The sequence below is a fragment of the Oenanthe melanoleuca genome, unplaced genomic scaffold (genome assembly GCF_029582105.1).
Source record: "Oenanthe melanoleuca isolate GR-GAL-2019-014 unplaced genomic scaffold, OMel1.0 S001, whole genome shotgun sequence".
Lineage (NCBI taxonomy): Eukaryota > Metazoa > Chordata > Aves > Passeriformes > Muscicapidae > Oenanthe > Oenanthe melanoleuca.
In genome coordinates this window covers 9652575-9672820 of record NW_026612650.1, presented here as the reverse complement: position 1 = coordinate 9672820, position 20246 = coordinate 9652575, and the positions used below count along the sequence as shown (strand labels likewise).

The 20246-nt window shown below is 54.1% G+C and overlaps 1 protein-coding gene and 1 pseudogene across 2 annotated transcripts; one reads left to right on the top strand and one right to left on the bottom strand.

The window, feature by feature from the left end:
- Positions 1 to 20246, top strand: part of LOC130266042 (zinc finger protein 883-like) — a 222077-nt pseudogene that overhangs the window by 33394 nt on the left and 168437 nt on the right.
- Positions 1263 to 7204, bottom strand: LOC130266117 (maestro heat-like repeat-containing protein family member 6). Of its 2 annotated transcripts, none has more exons than XM_056515447.1 (15): positions 6638 to 7204; positions 6256 to 6320; positions 5813 to 6142; positions 5489 to 5636; positions 5091 to 5238; positions 4701 to 4882; positions 4481 to 4618; positions 4085 to 4199; positions 3776 to 3913; positions 3366 to 3542; positions 3085 to 3240; positions 2826 to 2927; positions 2353 to 2455; positions 2018 to 2074; positions 1263 to 1703 (listed from the first exon to the last, which is right to left on the bottom strand). In XM_056515447.1, exons 5-15 carry the CDS (start codon positions 5223 to 5225, stop codon positions 1543 to 1545), a joined length of 1464 nt encoding a protein of 487 aa, XP_056371422.1. In that variant the 5' UTR covers positions 5226 to 5238; positions 5489 to 5636; positions 5813 to 6142; positions 6256 to 6320; positions 6638 to 7204; the 3' UTR covers positions 1263 to 1542. The 2 variants fall into 2 exon arrangements, with proteins under 2 accessions (XP_056371422.1, XP_056371423.1); XM_056515448.1 differs by having other exon boundaries at positions 5489 to 5651; positions 6638 to 7198.

The window sequence follows — 20246 nt, the reverse complement described above, 5'->3', positions numbered from 1 at the left end:
GCCAAAGGATGGGTTTAAAAGTCTGTTACCAGCAGAGGAAACATCAATGTGAGAGGAAAGATGTGTGCTAACGTCTTTACAAATCATTTCATGGGTGAAGGGATGGCTGTTAGGGTCTTTGAAATGGGTTGCAAAGCTTCTACCAGCTTTGGGCAGCAGGTTTGTTACTGGGCCCAGACAGCTTGGCTCCTGAACCAGACAAGAGTCTGCACAAGGCTGAACTTCTGAACTTGGGGAAGAAATGCCAGATTCAAGGGGAAATATGGGGTACACGGGTTGGGAAGGCTGTATCTTCCGAGTACCTTGGCTAACGGGGAAGGGAAGAGAGCAAAGTGTGGCCGGGAGTTAAGGATAAAAGGAGGTTGCACTCTCTGAAGCCTCGAGAGAGAAAAATCTGTGGGCGTGTGCCCTGTAAAGATGCCACCTCCTAAGACAGTGGCTGCCTTTGTTGCACCAAATGTTTCCTCTCAACTGACATCAGGAAACTGGGATGGTGAGTTTTGTTTCCCATGGAAAAGAGCCAATGTTGATATCCAGGGGCCTCTAACTGGGACTGGGCTTCCACCTGCTAAAATTTCATAGGGTGCAGGATTTCTCCCAGACCAAAGCTGCCATATGCTCGGACCATGGCTGCCATTGGACTGTCAAATGCCTTCTCCTAAGTGACATCTGGAAACTGGGATGGTGAGATTAATTTCCTGTGGAAAATAGCCACCATTCCTATTCAGGGGCCTTGGCCGGGAGTGGGTTTCTGCCAGCTAAAATTCCATACGGCACAAGACTTCTGCTAGACCAAAGCTGCCGCCACCTAGAAGCCCGGCTGCCTTTGGTGTGCCAAACGCCTCCTCCTACCTGACATCTGGAAACAGGGATGCTGATTTTGCTTCCTGTGGATAAGATCAACCGTTCCTTTCTGAGAACACAGGCCAGCCCTGCACTCCCCAGGCAGGGAAAGCCCCGGGATGCCCCAGAGGATGGAGCACGGCTGCTGTGGGGTGTCTGCCCTGCCCCTCTTCCGTCCTGTCCCTGGCCACGTCCACAGTGGGTGGCATGGGGCCAAGCTGGCAGCAGCCATCAGCCTTGTGACAAGACCTTAAACTTCACAGTGTTGTGGAACTGAAGCTTCAGCGCAGAGACCTTTCCAGCCTGATCTGCCCTCGTTCCTCTGAGTCTCTGCACAGAACACGGCTTCGAACAGAACGGCAGAAGGGGCCTGTGTGTCCCAGGGCTCTGGATTTGCATCGCTTGAGCTCCACAGAGATGCAGGCAAAGTGAAGAAGCCAAACTTTATTGATGGAAAGCAAAGCAAAGGGATGAGCTGAAGGGGAACAAAAGGGATGGGCACAATCTGAGGACTGGAGGGAGGTAGCAGTCAAAAGGGAGGAATACTGGAGGGAAGAAGAGAGGATGGGCAGTGTCTGAAGGCTGGAGGGATAGAGCTATCTATAGGCAGGGAGAGGGCTGAAGCCACACAAACTTCCCACAGGCTCAGCTGTGGCAATCATCAGCTGTGCCTGGAGTTCCAGCTGGTCTCTTCTGGTCTCAAGGTAGCTTCATCTTCCACGGCATCTGGAGGTCTTGAAGAGATGCTGGTTCTTCTGAGGCAGTAGATGAGCGTGGTTCTGCAGCTCTTCCGTTGAGTATCTCTTGATCTCCTGTGTTTGTCTGGGAAGGGCTGTCATCTCTCCTCAGGGCTTGAAGAGCTAGAAGAGAGAGGAACAGAGCCACGGTCAGAGCCCGGATCTGTGGGAATCCAGGGAGACCTTCCTGCCAGGGCCATCCCAGCCAGCTCTTGCCATGGCCACAGGAGAGGAGGGGCCAAGGGGATCAGCTGCAAGGTGCTGGCCACGAATCCCCCCGCCCACGTCCCTGAAATCTCTCTGTGCTCCGTCCACGCCACCCCCTGTCCACACAGGGAGCGAAGCCCTCCGTAGCCGGGCCAGGGATTGCAGCTCCCTGCCCGGTGATTGCAGCTCCCCCCGGCAGGCCCCGCTAACAGCCTGTTGCCCTCACTCACCCTCGCTGATCACCTGCAGCTCTTCCTTCTGCCCCCTCAAGCTCCGTCCGGCGAGCCCTGGGAACACAGAGCCTGTCACGGCTCTGCCCAGCGGCACAGCTCCCTGCCCGCGGCGCTGCCAGCCCTGCGGCCACTCGCCCTCGTGGCCCGCAGGACTCAGCCCGGCCCTTGCCGCACGCTGCCGCCCCAGGGCACGGCTGCGGGAGGGCGGCAGCAGCCCCGAGGCCAGGCGGGGCTCCGCGGCGCCGGGCGCGGACGGCAGAAGCTGCCGGGGCAGCAGGCGGGGCTGGGGCCGAGCTGCGGCGGGGCGGGGAGGGGAGGGAGCCCGGGCTCACCTATGAACCTGAGGGCCGCCACTCGCAGGGGCTCCTGCGGGCTGTCCAGGTACGGCAGCGCCTGGCGCAGGTGCTCGGCCGCTCGGCTCCTGTCCTCTGCCACCTGCGGAGAGCGGCGGGAGGGAAGGGTCGGGGCGGGCTCTGCCCCTTTGCCCGGCGCTGCCCGCGCCCGGCCCCGGCCTCCCCTGCCCGCACGGCCCTGAGGCGCGGCCAGCAGCCGCTGCGCCGGGCTCTGCAGGGGCACAGGGCCGGCTGTGCCCGGGGAGCCGCGGTGCCGGCCCGCCCCGCCCTGCAGCCCCGCTGGGCCGGGGCTCCATCGGCACCCGGCTCGGGGCAGCAGGAGCCGGGAGCAGAGCCCGTGCGGCCCCTGGGTGCAGCGCTGGGCAGGGCCACAGCTGCCGGCCGCACACAGTGAGCGCCGCGCTCAGGGGGCTTCTACCCGGCTGAGGCTGCGCCTTCCAGGCCGGCCTTACCAGGCGCTCGGCGAATTGCCACAGCTTCTCTGTCTTCAGCAGTTGTACGAGATTCTTCCTCTTCAGGAATTTGGCCGCACAATGCAGCGTTTCCCGAGAGGCCTGGAGAGCAGCAGAGATGTGGAGATGGCACCGCAGCCCAGGGCACAGGACCCGCGTCCCTGTGCCAAGGCCTGGAGAGGCTGCAGCCGCCAGGCACCAGAGCGGGAGGCAGCCGAGCCCCCTGCCAGGGATGCACCAGCAGCCCACGAGTCCTCACCTCAGCCACACGCCGATTTTCATCATGGCAGTGGAATAAAAGTGGGGGTAGGCTTTGGCACACACTTGACTTCAGAGGCTTTTTCCCCTCATCTACTACCAATTCCATCACCTTGCAGAAGAGGTCAAGGGAGAGCAGCTGCACATGTCCGTTGTCCTGGAGGAAAGGAAAAAACCTTGGCACCAACTACTCCAGCCTCCTGAACAATGGCTCAAATAACCCACAGGCACAAAGTTTCTGGGCAGCAGCCAATGTCTGTGGCTGAGGACACAGAGCCTTACGTTGTCAAAGAGTGCCAGGAGCGCCTCGGCCAGCTTCAGGGCAGTGGTGTTGGATATCAGGATGTCTTTGTCCTGGAGCACATTCGTGAACACGCGGAGGGTCATGCCAACCACCTCTCCATCTGCATCACGCAGCAGCTCCAGAAGGCTTTGAGACAGGCTACACATTTTTCTGGCCTGTGTGGAACACAAGGCTGTGCTGTGAAGCCATGAACGGCTGCACCACCACCATTGCCCTGGCACTACAACCCCACCCAACTGCCACAGGGCCCACAGGACAAAGGCTTGTCCTGAAGAACTCGGGGAGGTGAGGCAGAAGAGCTGGGAGCTATCTGCCTCAGCTCCTGAAGCCCAGCCAGCCCAAGGGGCTGCTTTCCCCAGCGCAGCTTCAGCCGCTGCCCCCTTCTCACCATCGAGGGATCCTTGCTGAGCACCACAAGGCCTCTGAGCACCAGGTGACGCCTGTCCCTGCACTTGCCCTGCACATGCCTTGACATGATTTCAAGGATGCTGTCAGCACATTTAGTCAAATCCAAGCAGTCCAGGACCTGGAAGGCACAGGGCAGTGACAGGGGACCAGCCGGCAGGAGCCCGGAACCGCTCAGGGCTGGGCCCAGGCAGCAGCACAGGGCACGGGCACTGTCCCAGGCAGCTGTGTCTAGGAGAGGGCAGAGAGCTGAGAGGCAGCTCAGCGAGGCAGCACTGGCCATCAGGCTCACCTCCACAAGGAATGCCAGGAAAGGCAGATCCCAGCGTAGCTCTTCCCTGCTGAGCTGCCCAAGCAGGCGGCGTGCAATCCCAGAACACAAGGAGAGGGAGACACGGCGCATCTCCCTGGCAGGGGGAAAAGGCACCAAGACACTGAGGTGGGCAGGCAGACCTCTCTCAGAACTGACTCACAGAGATCCAGTCTTTGCCCAGCATCCCTGGAGGGGATGTGCTCACTTTGGGAGGCTGCCCCTTCTGGGCACCTCCTCTCCCAGCCTTTTCCAGTCTGCTTGGCTGTCCGTTGGAGACAAGGCCCTGTGGCCTATGACCACAAGAACTGTGTGGGGCACCCCGGGAACAGAGCACAAATGTTGGGGGCAGAGGGGAAATGGGGGGGAGGGTCTCACCTGGCCAGCAGACCCGCGGCATAGTGCTGGGTGTCAGCACAGAGCAGCGTGTCCCAGCCACGCTTGCGCTCCATGGCCATCACCTCAGGCTCATACTGCAGACAGAAGAGCAGAGCCTTCATGGCCTGCACTGCAAACCTGTGTGCAGAGCAAAGTCCAGGTCACACTGGGAGCACTGGTGCTAGCTGCAAGCGCATTGGAAGGACAGGAGGACTGGGACCTGTTGGGCTTGCAGGGAAGGCGGTGTTGCTCCTGGCACGCTCTCCAGAAGTTATCGACTTCCTCTGGCATCTCCTGTGTGGTGATGACAATGTGGAAGAGCAGAGCCACAAAGAGGTGGGAGGAATAAAGGATCATTGCCTTGTGGCACTGAGGCACAATTAGCCAGATGACCAGAGTTGCCTGCAAAAGAAGCAGCCCGAGACAGCACTCAGTGCCGAGGTGTCCATGGGGCAGGGCCTGAGGGGAGAGGCAGGGGGAGCAGCGGGCCTGGTGCCCCCTGAGCCTGTCCCTAGCCCAGGTTTCAGCCCAGTGCCTGAGGCATGGAGAGGATGGAGAGCTGCTGGAGACGTGGCTGGGGAGCGAGCAGAGGCCAGTTCCAGAAACTCACAGCCAGGGCAAAAACGTCTTTGTTGTCCCCATCAGAGGTGCACATGCTGTGCACAGGCCAACCCTTCATCACACAGAGCAGGACTGGCAGCACCTTCTCCACTGTGGGTCCCGATGAAGCTATGGCTCTCCACATCCTTGCAGCAGCTCTGTGGGATCAGAGCTCTGTGTCAGGGGGGTCTCAGTCACAGTACCATGCCCTGTACAGCCGTGGGGCCCAGGTGACAGAGCCCCAGTGCCCTGAGGGGCAGGGAAGGAAACAGAGCTCAGGAAACAGAGGGGCCTGAGGGTCCTGGACCGTCTCCGCCTGTCTGGCAGACCCCATTGGACAGGCTGTACAGGGCGATGGGCCCTAAAGGCTGGTGAGCCCTGAGCTCTCAAGGCACGTGGGCCCCGTACCTGTCACACGTTGGGCACAGCGCAGGAGGGTCAGCACCACGTCAGCAGGGTGTTCTCCAGCCAGCCTCCAAATGACAGTGCGCAGCCTGGCATCCATAGTAACGTGGGACTCGAGACTCTGGTGAATGCTTTTCACCATGGCTGGCACCTGGAGTGGGGAAGACTTGGAGCACTGTCCAATGGAGCAACTCCCCAGCTTCCCCCAAGAAGTGTTTCCCTCCCTGCCACAATGTGCTGGCCTCAAAGACTGAGGGGTCTCAGTGACCATGACGTGAGTGGGGACCCAATCCTGTGAGGCCTCGAGCCCTGGCCCAGGCTGCTTACTGGCTGCTGAGATGAAACAAAAGGGTTCTTGAAATAGTCCAGGATGAGTTCTTGGCTCAGAGTGGCAGTGGGAGCAGTGTCAGTATTTGCAATGCCCCGAGTCTCTCTGGTGTCCGCGTTTGGGATGGCCACGTCCTCAGTCACTGCCGTGTCAGCCTTTGCCCTGTCATCATTCCTTGCTGTGCCAGATTCGTTTGAGCACTCAGGCGACTCTGGGCTGACATGAGGCTCTGCCTGCAGCTCAGTCACCCTGGAGTCATGCTTGGCTGTGCTCTCTGTTGCTGTGGTGTTTGAATTTCTACGTCGAATGCGTAGGAACTTTCGGAACATCTGCAGGAGAACAAGGGACAGCGAAGAGAGGCAAGTTCCATGGCATGCTCCAAGCACTGTGCTGGGCTGAGCAGTGACAGCAGGCCCAGCCCAGGTGGGATGGCTGTGGGTACCTTCAGTGTTCTGCGGAAGCTGCCACGGGTGGGTTCCTGCTCCTGTGACTGGTCCGTGGCTGCACCTGGCAAAGAGCGAGCGCAGCCAGAGCTGAGGGGCTGCGGGAGAGGCCGGAGAACACAGGCCAGCCCTGCACTGCCTGGGCAGGGACAGCCCCAGAGGATGGAGCACGGCCACTGCGGGTGTCTGCCCGGCCCCTCTTCTGTCCTGTCCCTGGCCATGACACAGTGGGATGGGATGGGATGGGATGGGATGGGATGGGATGGGATGGGATGGGATGGGATGGGATGGGATGGGATGGGATGGGATGGGATGGGATGGGATGGGATGGGGCCAAGCTGGCAACAGCCATCAGCCCTGTGGCCCAGCTGTGCCACTCACCATCTTGCATTGGATGAAACGGGTCCAGTTCTTTAGGTTGTTGTGCTGGGGAAACTCCAGGGCTTTTCTTTTTTTTTCCCTCTGAACACCTTGAACAGGCCGAGAAATCTACCTGCCATGGCAGAGTCTGGCCTCAAGGGCACCTAGCAGAGAGATGCCTCAGGAAAGCTGAGAGGCAACAAGTCGTGCAGTTGTGCCTTGAAGACACTCACGACAAAGAAGCCTCAGGAAGGCTGCAGGACAGCAAGTCCTGCACTCTGGTCCTGAGGGCTCCTGCCACAAGGACAGGAGACTCCTCGTAAACAATTCAGGTCACCAAGTCCCGCGACTGCACCTGCCGCGTGTGCACCTGCAATAGAAAATCCTCGGGAAGGCCACAGGACACCAAGTCCCACGGTCTTGCCACAAGGTCACCTGCAGGAATAACGCCTCGGAAGTGCTCCGGGTGAGACGCAAACGAGTGTGCTGTGCGGGGGCTCCTCACGGCACTGCTCTGGCGCGTCCTGTCCCGTCGCGGGCTCCGAGCACTGTGGCGTGGCCGAGTCACCGCCAGCTCCTAAGTCACCACATGTCACAAAGGATCCTTGGGCACCATTGACCATGCTGCACCGTGTCACAAAGGGCCCTTGCACACACTGCCGCCTGCCCTGGGGATGCCCTGAGCCCTCCCAATGTGGCCCAGGTTGGAAGGAATCCCTTGGCCCAAATGTCTAAGACAGCGCAACAGGAATGTTAGGAATGGCTCAAACCACAAGCAAATCACGCTGTCCTGCTCTGTGGGCTCAGGGCATTTAAGAATCCTCAATTCAGGAAAGCTTTACTTCCCAGTTGTCAACTCAAGTAGTTCCAAAACGTTGCAAACTTCCCAAATTCATCTGCATGGCCTGAGAATGTGATAGACTTGGAAGTTTGCTTCCCTTCTCAAAGCAGCAACTCATTTGCCTAACATCATTCCTTGAGAGTCACTTTCTGAAACAACACTACACAGAGGCAAAACCAAGGCCTTTCTTTGGTTTGCAAATGGTTTACAATGAAGAGATGATAATATCCTAATTCTGTGAAGGAATAAAAGCTCACAAGGAATGGAAGTCCACTCAATGTTACTGAGTGAGCCCAAACAAATGAGTAGATTGCAAAATGGCTAATCCTCCTTCTGCTACAGATATTTCAGTGGCTTATAAAGTACAGCTCTCCCCTTTTCTTTCCTGGGAAAGAATCAGGACCACTAACAGAAAAAATCACAGCTAGTCCTTCTGCCCTTTATAAGCAAGGCTGTGCCAAACCTGCATTCAAGCTGACTCAAATTCCAGCCTAAACCTCTCACCTACCAGGCAACTCCTTCCCCACAACGCCCACCAATACCAACCCCCCTAAAACAGCCGCACAGAAGCCCTCACAGCCTGCCAGGACCCCCAGCTGTCCCCATCCCTCCACAGAGCTTTCCCACCGTCCAGCAGATGCCCTGGTTCCCTGCAAGTGCTGTGAGTTGGCCCTCAGGAGGATCTGCTCCAAGGCCTTCCCCGGCAGCAAGCTCAGGCTGCCAGGCCTGTAGTTCCTGGATCATCCTTCCCACCAACCCTTCCTGCGCACGGCTCTTACATTCGCACTTTGGCGCTCAGCTCAGGCTGCTGCACTTGAGCAGGACTGCTGGGAAAGGATCAGGAGTGGCCTGGCAAGCTCTTTCTCCAGCTCCCTCTTTACTCTTGGTGGAGGTAGAACATTCCACAGGAAAGCAACAGGTGCCACAAGGAATGGGCGGCATCAGGCAGCTCTGGGGGGAACGCTCAGGACTGCTGTATCCTGTGGGAACACCGTTGACCTTGACTTGTAGGCACCTGCAAAAGCTTAAAATCAGCTGCCTCAGCTTCCAGGACCTCTCTTGGCCCGCATCCTGATGTATGTGCAGGACTGCTGCGAGGCAGCTGCCTGCTGGGACCCAGCGGGACAGGGGCAGCTGTCTCGTGTCCACGTAGCACCCCCTCACGGAGCTTGGCTCATCCCAAAACCAGAAAAACGATCTGGTGTCAGCAGAGAGGAGCAAGGAGCACTGGGCTGGCTCCTCGCAGGGTGTCTCAGCTGGGCTTGCTCCACAACACGCCCCTGTTTGAAGGCCTGCTAATGCCCAGCTGCCAGAAATGCCGTCCTTGTTCTCTCCAAGGCGCACAGGAAGAGCCAATGAGCAGGATGCCTTGGGAGGCAAATCTTCCAAGCCTTTGCTGAGGCCAGGGACACACCAAGATCAGCCAAGACTCTCCATGTTGCCTGGCCCACAAAGCCCAGCTTGGTGCTGGCCCTGGCCCACAGCAGCTTCCATCAAGCGAGAGGCAAATGCATATGGCCAAGAGTTGAAACGTGAACGTACCAAATATCCATTTATAACACCCCTCAGAACTCCCAAAAAACCCCAAATTCTCCCCAAATATCCCCCAAAAGTTAACTGTTTGCTCCTGGCACGCATGAGTTGTTGAATCAGACCCTTTGGAGAGCAGGGCACAGCAAAAGAGCTAAAAGAGAAATTGGGGATTTGGAGCCTAATTTTTACAATTGTTTGAAATTCTGGGGTGCTCTGGCACAAATAATAGCATCAATTCTTTCCCCAGGTGTTGCAACTGCTCAGGCATTGACTACGCTTGAGAAGCTGAGATGTTGAGTGAATGAATAGCTGAATATCACTTCCACTGTTTTGAAGCAAATTCTTATGGATATAAATACTATTAGAAACACCCCACTGCAGACAGAGCTGCTATAGATTTTTTGCTATCAGCACATGGGCACGGTTGTGAGGATTTTGATGGGATGTGTTGTATGTATCTTTCTGACCATTCTGCATCCATTCACCAGAAGATCAAACAACAATATGAGGAAGTTAAGTGTTAACTGTGGATTATTAGGGTTTGGCTGAATGGTTAGAAGGATGGGGAATACCTGGATGGTTGAAAGATATAATCAAGGAGTTTGGATATTTTTGTTCGTTATTAGCACATTTTTTTTTCCATAAATAAAGTTAGTGATTCGCTTGATAAAAAAAGATAGAATAAGATATGATAAGATATGAAAGAATAAGATAATATAAAGAATATTATAAAAGATAAGATGATAAGATAAGATAAGATGATAAGATAAGATAAGATAAGATAAGATAAGATAAGATAAGATAAGATAAGATAAGATAAGATAAGGCTAGGATAAGATAAGACAAGACAAGATAAGATAAAAATGAGATAACAAAGACGATTTGGCTGGTGCAAAAAAAGAAGGGGAATTGTAATAATGCTGAACAAGGTTGAGACACCAGTGGACATGTCTGTACAAATCTGGGCCTTGTGTGGTGTGCACCAGCCAAAAAACATATTTAGTTGCTATGTTCAGCTGTTCAGTTCTTTCTGCATATTTTGCTGTTTGTTCACACACTTCTTTCACATGCTAGCTGGTTTTGTGTATTTCTTAATTTAGACCAGCGTTTATAAGAAGAGCACAGCATGAGAAAATTTCGGGAGTTTTTCAATAACTTGTTTGAAACCCCCCAAGGCCGCTGGAAAATAAACTATGCTAAATCAGGAGAGAAGACGTTGAAAACACAGAACACCAAGATTAGAAGATTCAAGATAACAGGAGGCGGCGAAACTGCATGCGACCAACAATTACTGACTCTGGGGGGTTTGAATGGGTGGATCAATACCCTAAAATTACCAATTGTAGAGTGTGTCCCCACATGAGTGATGGTTCTAGAAATGGATAATTAGGGTGAATTATAAACAATAAATCAGCTTCTGCAAAATCATATTGATCTGCTGTCCAGAAGTGCAGTTTGTTCTTGCAGGGGCTGTGCAGGGCACAACCCCATCCCCTATAGGGCAGGACCTCATTTCCTATATGGCAGAACCCCATCCCCTATAGGACACAGCCCCATCCCCTATAGGGCACAGCCCCATGTGTTAGGAAGGATGAGGTGTTGACAGGAAGGTCGCACACATTTGTTTGTATAACAGAAAGATTTTTGAATGTAGAATCTGAAGAAGGAATAGAGATGAGAGCAAATTTTGATGGAGAAGAAAAGAGTTGCTGAGCCAGTCTTACTGGGTAACTAAGAAGGCAAAGGGCAGTGAGTTGGAAAGGGCTTTTATGACTCTGAGCAAAGGATAAATCCACCTCAAACAAAAGATGTTTTTACCAAGGAAAAGAATTTTCACAGGCAAACAAAAATACCATGTTGCAAGTAGAGAAAAGATCTCAGGATTTTCCACTGCAAGAAAACTGAAAAACAACTTCTAGCTTAAACTGGAACACACTAACATTTTCTGATTGGAAAATAGTAACAAGAATATAGTAATATCAGTAGGCATGATAGGCTACAGGTGATAGTGAAGGGGTTGATTTATTGTCATGTTTTAGGATGCTCTGTAATGAAAATTATTTAATGCATTGTAACCAGAACTAGAGGAAGCTTTCAGACAAACCCACAGATGTGGCTGTCAGGCTGTGCGCTGGGCTCTTGTCACCCACGGCCCATGAATTGCTGCATCATTTGGATACAATAAACAGCATTTTAAATGATAAATAAATTGCTGCTTCATTTGGATATAATAAACAGCATTTTAAAGAGCCCGCCTGGAGTTCCGCATCCCTCATTTCAGACTCTTACATTCAGAGGGAGGGGACTCCATGCCAGGTGCAGAGCCCGCCCCTGGCTGCGATTGGCTGATACTGCTGTCACTCCTCAATTTTACACACTGATTGGGCAGAGTGGAAACAAGCCCGGTCCCGGTAGCGCCCCCATGGCGATCGCGCCACAGCAAAGACGCCATTACCGGAGCGCCTGTGCGGCCCCGGGAGCGGCAGCGACCAGAGCGCGGTGAGTCGCTGCTCCGGCACCGGCTCCTGCCGAGGCCCCAGCGAGAAGGAGACCGCGGGCAGCCGCTCCCGCAGCGGCCTCAGCCCAGGGGGAACACGGGCTGGGCACGGCACAACTTACCCGCCAGAGCCTCCTGCCGCCCCCTCAGCCCGCCGCGAGCCCCGAGCTCTGGGGCCACCTCCGAGCTCTGCGGCTGCCACTCCCGGGCCCACACAGACGCTGCCGCAATGGCGCCATTGGCCCCGGGGACGGGCTTGACCCTGCTCTGCCCAATCAGCGCGCGAAATCGAGGAGTGACAGCACAATCAGCCAATCACAGCGAGGGGCGGGCTCTGCACACGGTACGGTCTCCCCTCCCTTTCCCCGAGCTCCGCCATTTCTCGGAAACTTCGCCTGAGGAGCGCTGGGCCCGGCCCGGCCATCGGGCCAAGCAACTGCTGCTGCCCTGAACCGGCGGAAGCTCGGGGTGAGCAGGAGCTGAGGGTGGTGGGAGCTGGGGGTGAGTCCGGGATGGAGCCGGGACCCACGTGGAGCCCCGGCAGGAGCCCGAGGCGGGCAAGGGATGTTTGAGAGAGGCCCCGGGGCTGTGCGGAAAAATTCAGGTGGCCAGAGTTTTGTGTGCCCAAAGGAGACAGAGGAGTTCTGTAAAAGTGACTTTATTAATGAACAACGAGGGACGCCCTGCGGCATTTGCCATGGGGTCTCTAAAACGCCGCCTCCTTTTTATCCTCATTTTCTTGGCCGCATCTCCCTCTCCCTTTCCTGAAAAAAAAATGAAAGCTACTTGGAAGGTTCAGATTTCCCGATCCGCCTGCTGCGCGTCCTCCCTAATATGCACCCCTCCTTTAGTACAACATCCGATTTTCACGGCTATGTTAAGTGTTTCTCCTTTTCAAAGTTCAAGAATTGAGCATGTTCTTGGCTGAGCAGCAGTCTCTGTCAATTAGTAACATTTTCTGAAACTGAAGAGATCTCCCATTGCTTTCTCATGTACAAGTCCCTGGCCCTATCTCCAAGCAGATTGACGCGTTGACTCTCTTTGTTCTTCCTGTGTCCTCTTTGATTTTTGGATTATTCTCAGTTCCCTCACTCCCTGTCCTTTTGTAGCCGTTTCTGGATCAGGAGGCCTGGCTGCCACCTGCATCCCCTTGCTCAGCTGCTGAATGAGCTGCACTCAGCAAGGTGTCGTGCATGGGAAAAGATAAGAGTTGCTGCAGCACATCAGAGGAGGAACAGCATTCGTTTATGGCCATGGTCTGCCAGGGAACCATGAAAACGTGTCCCATTCCCATCCTTTCTACATTTCGACTGGAATATAATCTACTTTCTTGCTTCCGTTTTTATCTGTTTCACCACTTTTCAGTTATCATTTGTTTGCATACAGCTCCTAGACTCATTTAATTTTCCACAACTCTCGCCTTCTTGTTTGGCGTGGTTGGGTTTGCAGGAAGGTGTGGAGCTGGATTTGTCTGGTTGGTTATTATTTGGAGGACAGCTTGTAATCTGATCCCATCATTCAAATGATAAATAGGTGCTTTTCATTAGCAGTGTTAATTTAATTTCTAAAGCTCCTCTCCTGGCTGCCTTGAACCGATCCTTCACTTCCAGAGCAGCCATTGGTTGACTCAGATGTGGCCCTCCCCATGAGAAGCTGGTTTTAAGTTGATATATAGAGAGTCAAGGCATTATTTAATTCTGGCCAAGATGTGTGAAGGAAATAATTTTGTGCACACATGTCCCCTGTGTGCAGAGACAATCATTCAATCACACGTGAGTTTTACTAGATTTTTCATAAATTTATACATTGAAATCCCTTCCTTTATTGTTCATTACTTCCAAGTTGTGTAGTTCTTAATATTTGCTTTCCTATCGGACCCGGATTTCTCCTCCTCTGATGTTAATTAGGTCCCACTCCTGGATTTCCTTCTCAGCCTTTTCCAGACCAGGTGTCTCCAATTGTTCCCAGAACGGTGTCTGGGATGGGTGTTCCTTGATGTTTGCTGATGGCTGATGATGTTTTGTTGATGGTTGTTATCTTTGTGGGGATCTTTTGGGCCATTCCCAGTCTGTTGAGATGCTGAACTCATCTCTATTGAATGGTGTAACATCCCTTAAAAACAAGCCTTTAAAATTCCTTTCCCCGAGGCAAACCAAACCAAACCTGAGAAGTAAAATGAGTTTTTAAGAAATTTAAATTGGTATGTTGGGGGGCAGAGTGGAATTGTGCCGTTGTGTTCCCCAGCAGCTGTGGGACTGCAGGCACAGAAAGCAGCGAAGCTGCAGCAGTGGCAGCAAGGATTGGCCCCAGTGGCTGGAGATGCCAAAGGAGGGTGCCCAGGCAGAGGATTTGAGCAGAGGATGTGTGGGCAGGCCCAGGGGCTTCCCCCGCTGTGGAGCCCTGGCTGCTGCTGCGTTGCCTTCAGTGCAGGCTCAGTGGGGCCTCCCATGCTGGTGCTGCAGCCGGGAAGTGCAAATCTGCGGGGCTTGAGAGCCCCTGAGCCCAGGGTGAGGGGTCCCCCCGTGCTGAGCTGTGCTGGGGCTGTTTCTGTGCTCAAGGACACTTGGGATGGGCCACGGCACTTGGCCACCACTGGTGCTTCTCTGCACTCCTTAGACAGGACCCGATGTCCTGGTTGGATGTTGGGAACAGCAAAGTGCCAAGGCAGGCTCTGTGCCACCCCAGCTTCCTGTGGTAGGGATTTCACAGGAGACAGAACTGTGGCCACAGACTGTTTGAAATATAAATCCTTTATGTGCACACCCCACTAGGTGGGGAATTAGCAGGGTAAGGAATTCCGAACAGCAATTCCAAGGGAGATAATTGATTATCTGCCCTTGATCTGGCTCTTCTTCTTGCCAAAGCCAATGGCAAAAGCTGTACCCGTGGCATCTTAATATCTATCACCAGCTTCTGAAGGAATTTCGTTATTTCCCCATTCATTTTACCTGACCTGAGCTCTGGGGGTGCCAGGGCTTGTGTTGGTCCCATTGTATTCCTAAAGCAGCCATAACCCCCTGGAGGATCTTTGCTGTAAAATGAGTTCCCCGAGTCTGTTGCTTCCACAATCCCTTATCTTGGAATTATTTGTTTTAGAAATACATTAATAAGCAATCCAGTAGTTGCTGTAGAGGTCAGAATTGCTTTTGCCACCCTGTTAGATGCCCTGCTGTCACCAGCAGATATTTGAGCCTTCCTGCTCAGGGCATTTCAGTGCCAGGCTCTTCCAAGCACACACAGCTCCGCCGGTTTAGCTGACCATGCGGGCGGTAACCTGCGCTTGCTCTAATTCCCTTTCCTTAATCAGAGCGTGTCTTGGAACTCTTTTCCCTTCTCCTGCCCTTGCAGACCCATCCATGAACACATTTTGTCCCTCAGGCCAGGGAATGTCTCCTCAATCTCTCCCAGCCTTGCTCTGGAGCTCTGTCACTGGAATGCAGCCATGGGGGCAGCGCCAAGGCCGGGCCCCCCCGCGCTGTCATGGCGGGAGCGGCTGCAGTGGGGACCGAGTGCGGGCGGGAGCGGCCGAGAGCCCAGCGCTGCCCCAGCCCGAGCTGCCCCAGCTCCATCCCTGCCCCTGTGCTGGGATGCTGTGGGTTTGGGGGGAAGAGGGAGCTGGCAGTGGGTGCTGGGCCTGGGAGCAGCAGGAGAAGGGAAGGAGAAGCAGGGTTGACGAGTAAAATGGTCAAACGCTGCACATTGGAGGAGAAGGTGGGATTGTGCAGGAGGAAGAGGAAGAATAGTAGGAGCAAGAGGAGTGTGAGGAAGAGTAGGGGCACAGGAGGAGTAGGAGCAGAAACAGGAAGCAGCACAAGGTTCCACCCCTCCCTGTATCTTCAGCCTCTCCCCCAGCCCCAAGAGCGATGCCCTCCCCACATGGAGCAGGTGAGATGGGAGGGGGATCCACGATTTTCACAGGGATGAATCTTGGTGTTTTGGAGGTTTATATCTAATTTCCCCTATTTTCCTGGAGGTGCCCACACTTCTGAGTTCACTTCAGTATAGGCCTTGCCACAGATTTCACATAAAGGCACAACAGAACTAACCTGTTTATCACCTTTTATGATATTAATTTGTATGCCTAATTTTGCCATCAAACCCTAGCCCAGTAAATTACAATCACAATTAGGAGCAGATAAAAATTCCTGCATTTCAAAGCCATCCCCACATCTGTTAGTAGTTGTTGGATAAAACATACCAGCTCATCTTTCCCATTTATCTCCTGAAGAATTAAAGAAATTTTTAGCATTTTTACCCCCTCATGTCAGATTCAGAGTAAATGGAGAGGCCCCTGTGTCCATCAGGAAAGGCCTCCTCTCCATCCAGACCCACCCTGAATGTTGTCAGGGGCTCCAGTGCGGCGGGTCCCTGGTGCAGTGGGAGCTCTGACACCCCTAACAATGCATGTCCATCAAGGGCTGGACTTGCTCCTCCTGATGCTGTTCCTGTGTCTGCTTCCAGTGTCCTCCTGCCCTGCAGATGGATCCCTGATTCCTTTCCAGGGGCTGTTTGGGTCAGCTCTCCCCTGCCAAGGAGGGCAATGCCTCTGCCAGGTCCTTGTGGCTGATCTCAAACCCTGGGTGCTGGGGCCCCCTTGGGCCCTGGGGTTCATCCCTCAGGGGCTGTAGAAACTCTGCCATGGCTTTTGCCTTCACCTTGGCCTTTTCCTTGTCTCTTCTTGCATTCACCTGCTGTGCCTTTCTGACCAACTGCTCCAGGGGCTTCTTCTGCCCCTCCTGCAGCCCCCCTCGGTGCCTGGGGGTGCTCATCCTCTGACAGCTGCTGAGCTTCCTGCAAAATCATTCCTTTCTGCAGTGACCCAAACAAAATGCCTAAAAGCTAATCTGATTCCTTACACATCCAATCCATATTTCCCAGCTGTTCCTTGCTCCTTGTCCTTGTGCTCCCCTGCCCTCCCCAGCCCGTATCCCAGAGCCGGTCCCTGTCCTGCCGCAGTGTCCAAACGCGGCCCCCCCGGCGGGCAGGGCCGGCAGCTCCACGGGGCCGGGCAGCGGCCGGGGCGTCCCGCAGCCTCCTAGGGGCCGGGGGCCACTGCCGGCCGTGCCTGGGGGGTGCTGGGCTCAGGCAGTGCCCGGCACTGAGCCCCGGCTGCCCCACAGCCCCGGCTCGGCCCCGCAGCTCCCCACAGGCCCCCAGCCCGTGCTCCCAGTGCCGCCCCTCTGCGCCCGCTCCTGCCGCTCCCCAGCACAGAGAAACCACCTGAAATCCTGACCTCCTTGTTTGCCTGTCCTGGGAACCAGGGATACAAAGGATCTGGAGCAGCTGGCAACTTCTGAGAAGAGCCTGCTGAAAACATCCCAGTCCTCAGTATTTTTCTCTTCCTTCTCTTTTCCATCATCCTTTTTCTTATCACATAGATTCTTGCTGCTGCTTTTTGCCTGAACCATATTCCTGTACACTCCCCTTCACCCAATCCTTTCTCGGCACACCAACAGCATCCATCCCCTGTTGTGTAAATGCCTTCTGGACTTCCCTGATTTCTCCCCTGGTGTCCCTGTCCTCGATTACCTCTGGGAGAATGTGCAAACTCCCTCAACGTGCTCCCAGGGGACCCTTCAGAGATATTTTGGGATCATCATCCCTTTTGCCAGGAGCCCTTCCTGGCTTTCCCTTCCTTCCCTCCATGGGTGCCCTGCCATGTTTAGTCCCCAAAGATCCCACTGTGCTCACTGATGAGATTTTCAGTGCTCTCTGGCTGCCAACTCTTCACAGCCCCCCTGATCTGTCACTCGTCTGTCTCCTGGTCACTCTCGGGTACCCAATCCATGCCCGGTGCCGCCGCCCCCCAAGGGAGCCGATCCCCCAAACTGGGTGAGGCACCTTCAGCTCCACTCGCTGCCCCTGCCCCGGACAGGGGAAGGAATTCTGGCCGAGCCCCAAGGTGTGTGGAAAAATTCACATCACCAGAGGTTTCTGTCCACAAAGAATACAGAGGAGTCCTGTAAAAGTAATTTTATTCTTGATCGAACAGAGAGGCCATGGGCCATTTCCCATGGGGTCTCTGCAATTGTTGGAGGACACACCCTCCTTTTCATTCTAATTTTCCCGGCTGCATCTGTGATAGTCACTGTCGGTGGGACGGTCGTTAGGACAAACTCAGGAGCACTCTATATTCTAGTCTTGAAGTTTGCAGTTTATTGTAACGGGCGTGGGTATACAGTGCCCTGCTGAGAGATGCCAGCCACAGCTCAGAGAGGGACTGTGAGAGAGAGTGGGGTTCAGGAGTTCTCAGAGATAAGAGAAGGGAACAATGTAAGAGGTAAAAGAATGAGGGGTAAGAGAGTGGTGGGAGAGGTAAGAAGTAAGAGCATTAAGAGAGGTAAGAGAAGTAAGAGAGCAATTTTCCTGTTTACAACACAATAAATCTTCTTCTATGTTGAATATTCTAATTTCCACTAACCAATCTATTACAAGATACAAATTTCTAATATTTGCATGCAACCTATAGGAATTGCTATATTGCCATGTTTTACTGCTTTCTTATCTCTAAACCTTATCTCTAAACCTTTCCTGCCATACTTGGAAGAGGATGTCTGCTTGCTTCTTTGGTGTTTGTGGTGTTTGGGTTTGTCTAAACAAAGGAAGGAGTCCTCAAACATTCACATTGTTGCTCTCAGCCCCACAGTCAAAAACTGCTATCATTTCTATTTCGCTTATGGTTTCAAAATCTTTTGCTAAGCACTTATATTTATTAGGTTTTCCTGTTTTATCATTCCCAACACGCATCTGCATCTCTCTTTCCCCATTGGCTGAAGTACCTAAGAGGTACAAATTTCCCAATTCGCCTAGTGAATCTCTCCCCCTTAATATGCACCCCACTTCTGTATAGCTAACGATATTCATGGCTCTTAGAAGTCTTCATTGTTCTTCTGGGAGTTCATGAATTTATCAGGACCTTGGCTGAGCAGCAGTCTGTGTGGTCAATTAATAACATTTTCAGAACCCGATGGCTTCTGCTGTCACTTCCTTATGTACACGTCCCAGGCCCTATCTCCAAGCGGATTCCCAGCATCTGTTTGTAAAGACACTTTCCTGTTCTTCCTTCCTTTGGGGTCCCCCGTTTTCGGGCCCTCCATTTTGGTGCGGCCCCGCCCCTCGGGCAGCGCTCAGCCAATGAGAGCGCGCGGTGCTGATGACTCAGCAGTGTCCAGGCAGAGCCGCAGCTCCCAGCGTTCCCCACCTGGACTCCACCTGCACCCCCCGGGCCCAGCGCCCCCCGCGAGGGGAATTTGGGGAGGTGGGAGGGGGCAGCGCCAAGGCCGGGCCCCCCCCCGCGCTGTCGTGGCGGGAGCGGCTGCAGTGGGGACCGAGTGCGGGCGGGAGCGGCCGAGAGCCCAGCGCTGCCCCAGCTCGAGCTGCCCCAGCTCCATCCCTGCCCCTGCGCTGGGATGCTGTGGGTTTGGGGGGAAGAGGGAGCTGGCAGTGGGTGCTGGGCCTGGGAGCAGCAGGAGAAGAAGGGAAGAAGAACAAGAGTTGAAGAACAAAATGTTCCAACAATGCACATTGGAGGAGGTGTGATTGTGCAGGAGAAGGAGGAATAGTAACTGGAGAAAGAGGAGTGTAAGGAAATGTGGAGACACAGGAGGAGTAGGAGCAGAAACAGGAAGCAGCACAAGGTTCCACCCCTCCCTGTATCTGTAGCCTTCCCCCTGCCCCCAAAGCGCTGCACCCCCCACATGCAGCAGATGACTAGAGAGGGCGATCCCTGATTTTCACAGTGGTGAGTCTTGGTGTTTCTGAGCTTTATTGGGCTTAATGTTGGTGCTTTGTTTTTTTATGGGGCCTGAATATTTACATTTTGTAGGTGGTTTTGGCGGAATCTTGCTTTTTGTGGAGTTTTTGATCTGTGTTGTGATGTTTGAAGGGTTTTTGGGCTGAGTCTAGGTGTTTGTGAGGTTTTTACAGACGCAAGATGCTCAGTGTCTTCCTGAGATGAACTTGGGCAAGGAGGAACCCCCAGTCCAAGGCATTTTCTTCTTGTTTTTTTCCCAAAACAGGATTTTTCATTCCTAAGGCGTAGGCGGATGGAGAAGGAGGAAAAGCCCCAGAGATCCTGCAGAAGGAGGGGCTGCAAACCCAGCCCAGGGAGCTGCGAGGAGGAAAGACCCTCCCTGAGCTGGGAAGGCGGCCGGAGATCCAGGCAGAGCTCAGAGCTGGTGGAGAATCCTCATGGAGGGGAGAAGCCCCACAAGTGCTTGGAATGTGGGAAGGGTTTCAGCCAGAGCTCCAACCTGATCGGGCGCCAGAGGATCCACGCTGGGGAAAAGCCCCATGAGTGTGGGGAATGTGGGAAAAGCTTCAGCCAGAAAAGCCATCTAAAGCAACACCACAGGATCCACACTGGGGAGAAGCCCTACATGCGTGGGAAATGTGGAAAGAGCTTCATGACTGTTTCTGTTCTGATGCAGCACAAGGTGATCCACACTGGAGAACGGCCCTACACCTGCTTGGAATGTGGGAAGAGCTTTGGGTGGATGTCCTACCTGAAAAGCCACCAGCGCATCCACACCAGGGAGAGGCCCTACGAGTGTCCTGAGTGTGGTAAGAGCTTCTCAGAGAGCTCTCACTTGACCCAACACCAGTGGAGGCACCACTAAGGGAAGCCCTGTGAGTGCCCCGAGTGTGGGAAGAGCTTTGTGCTCTGCTCCAGCTCCATCCCCCATGGGAGGATCAGTTTTAGATTATCCCCAGTGACCCCCGTTGAGCAGAGCCCTAGTGATCCATGGTCCTGGTGATCT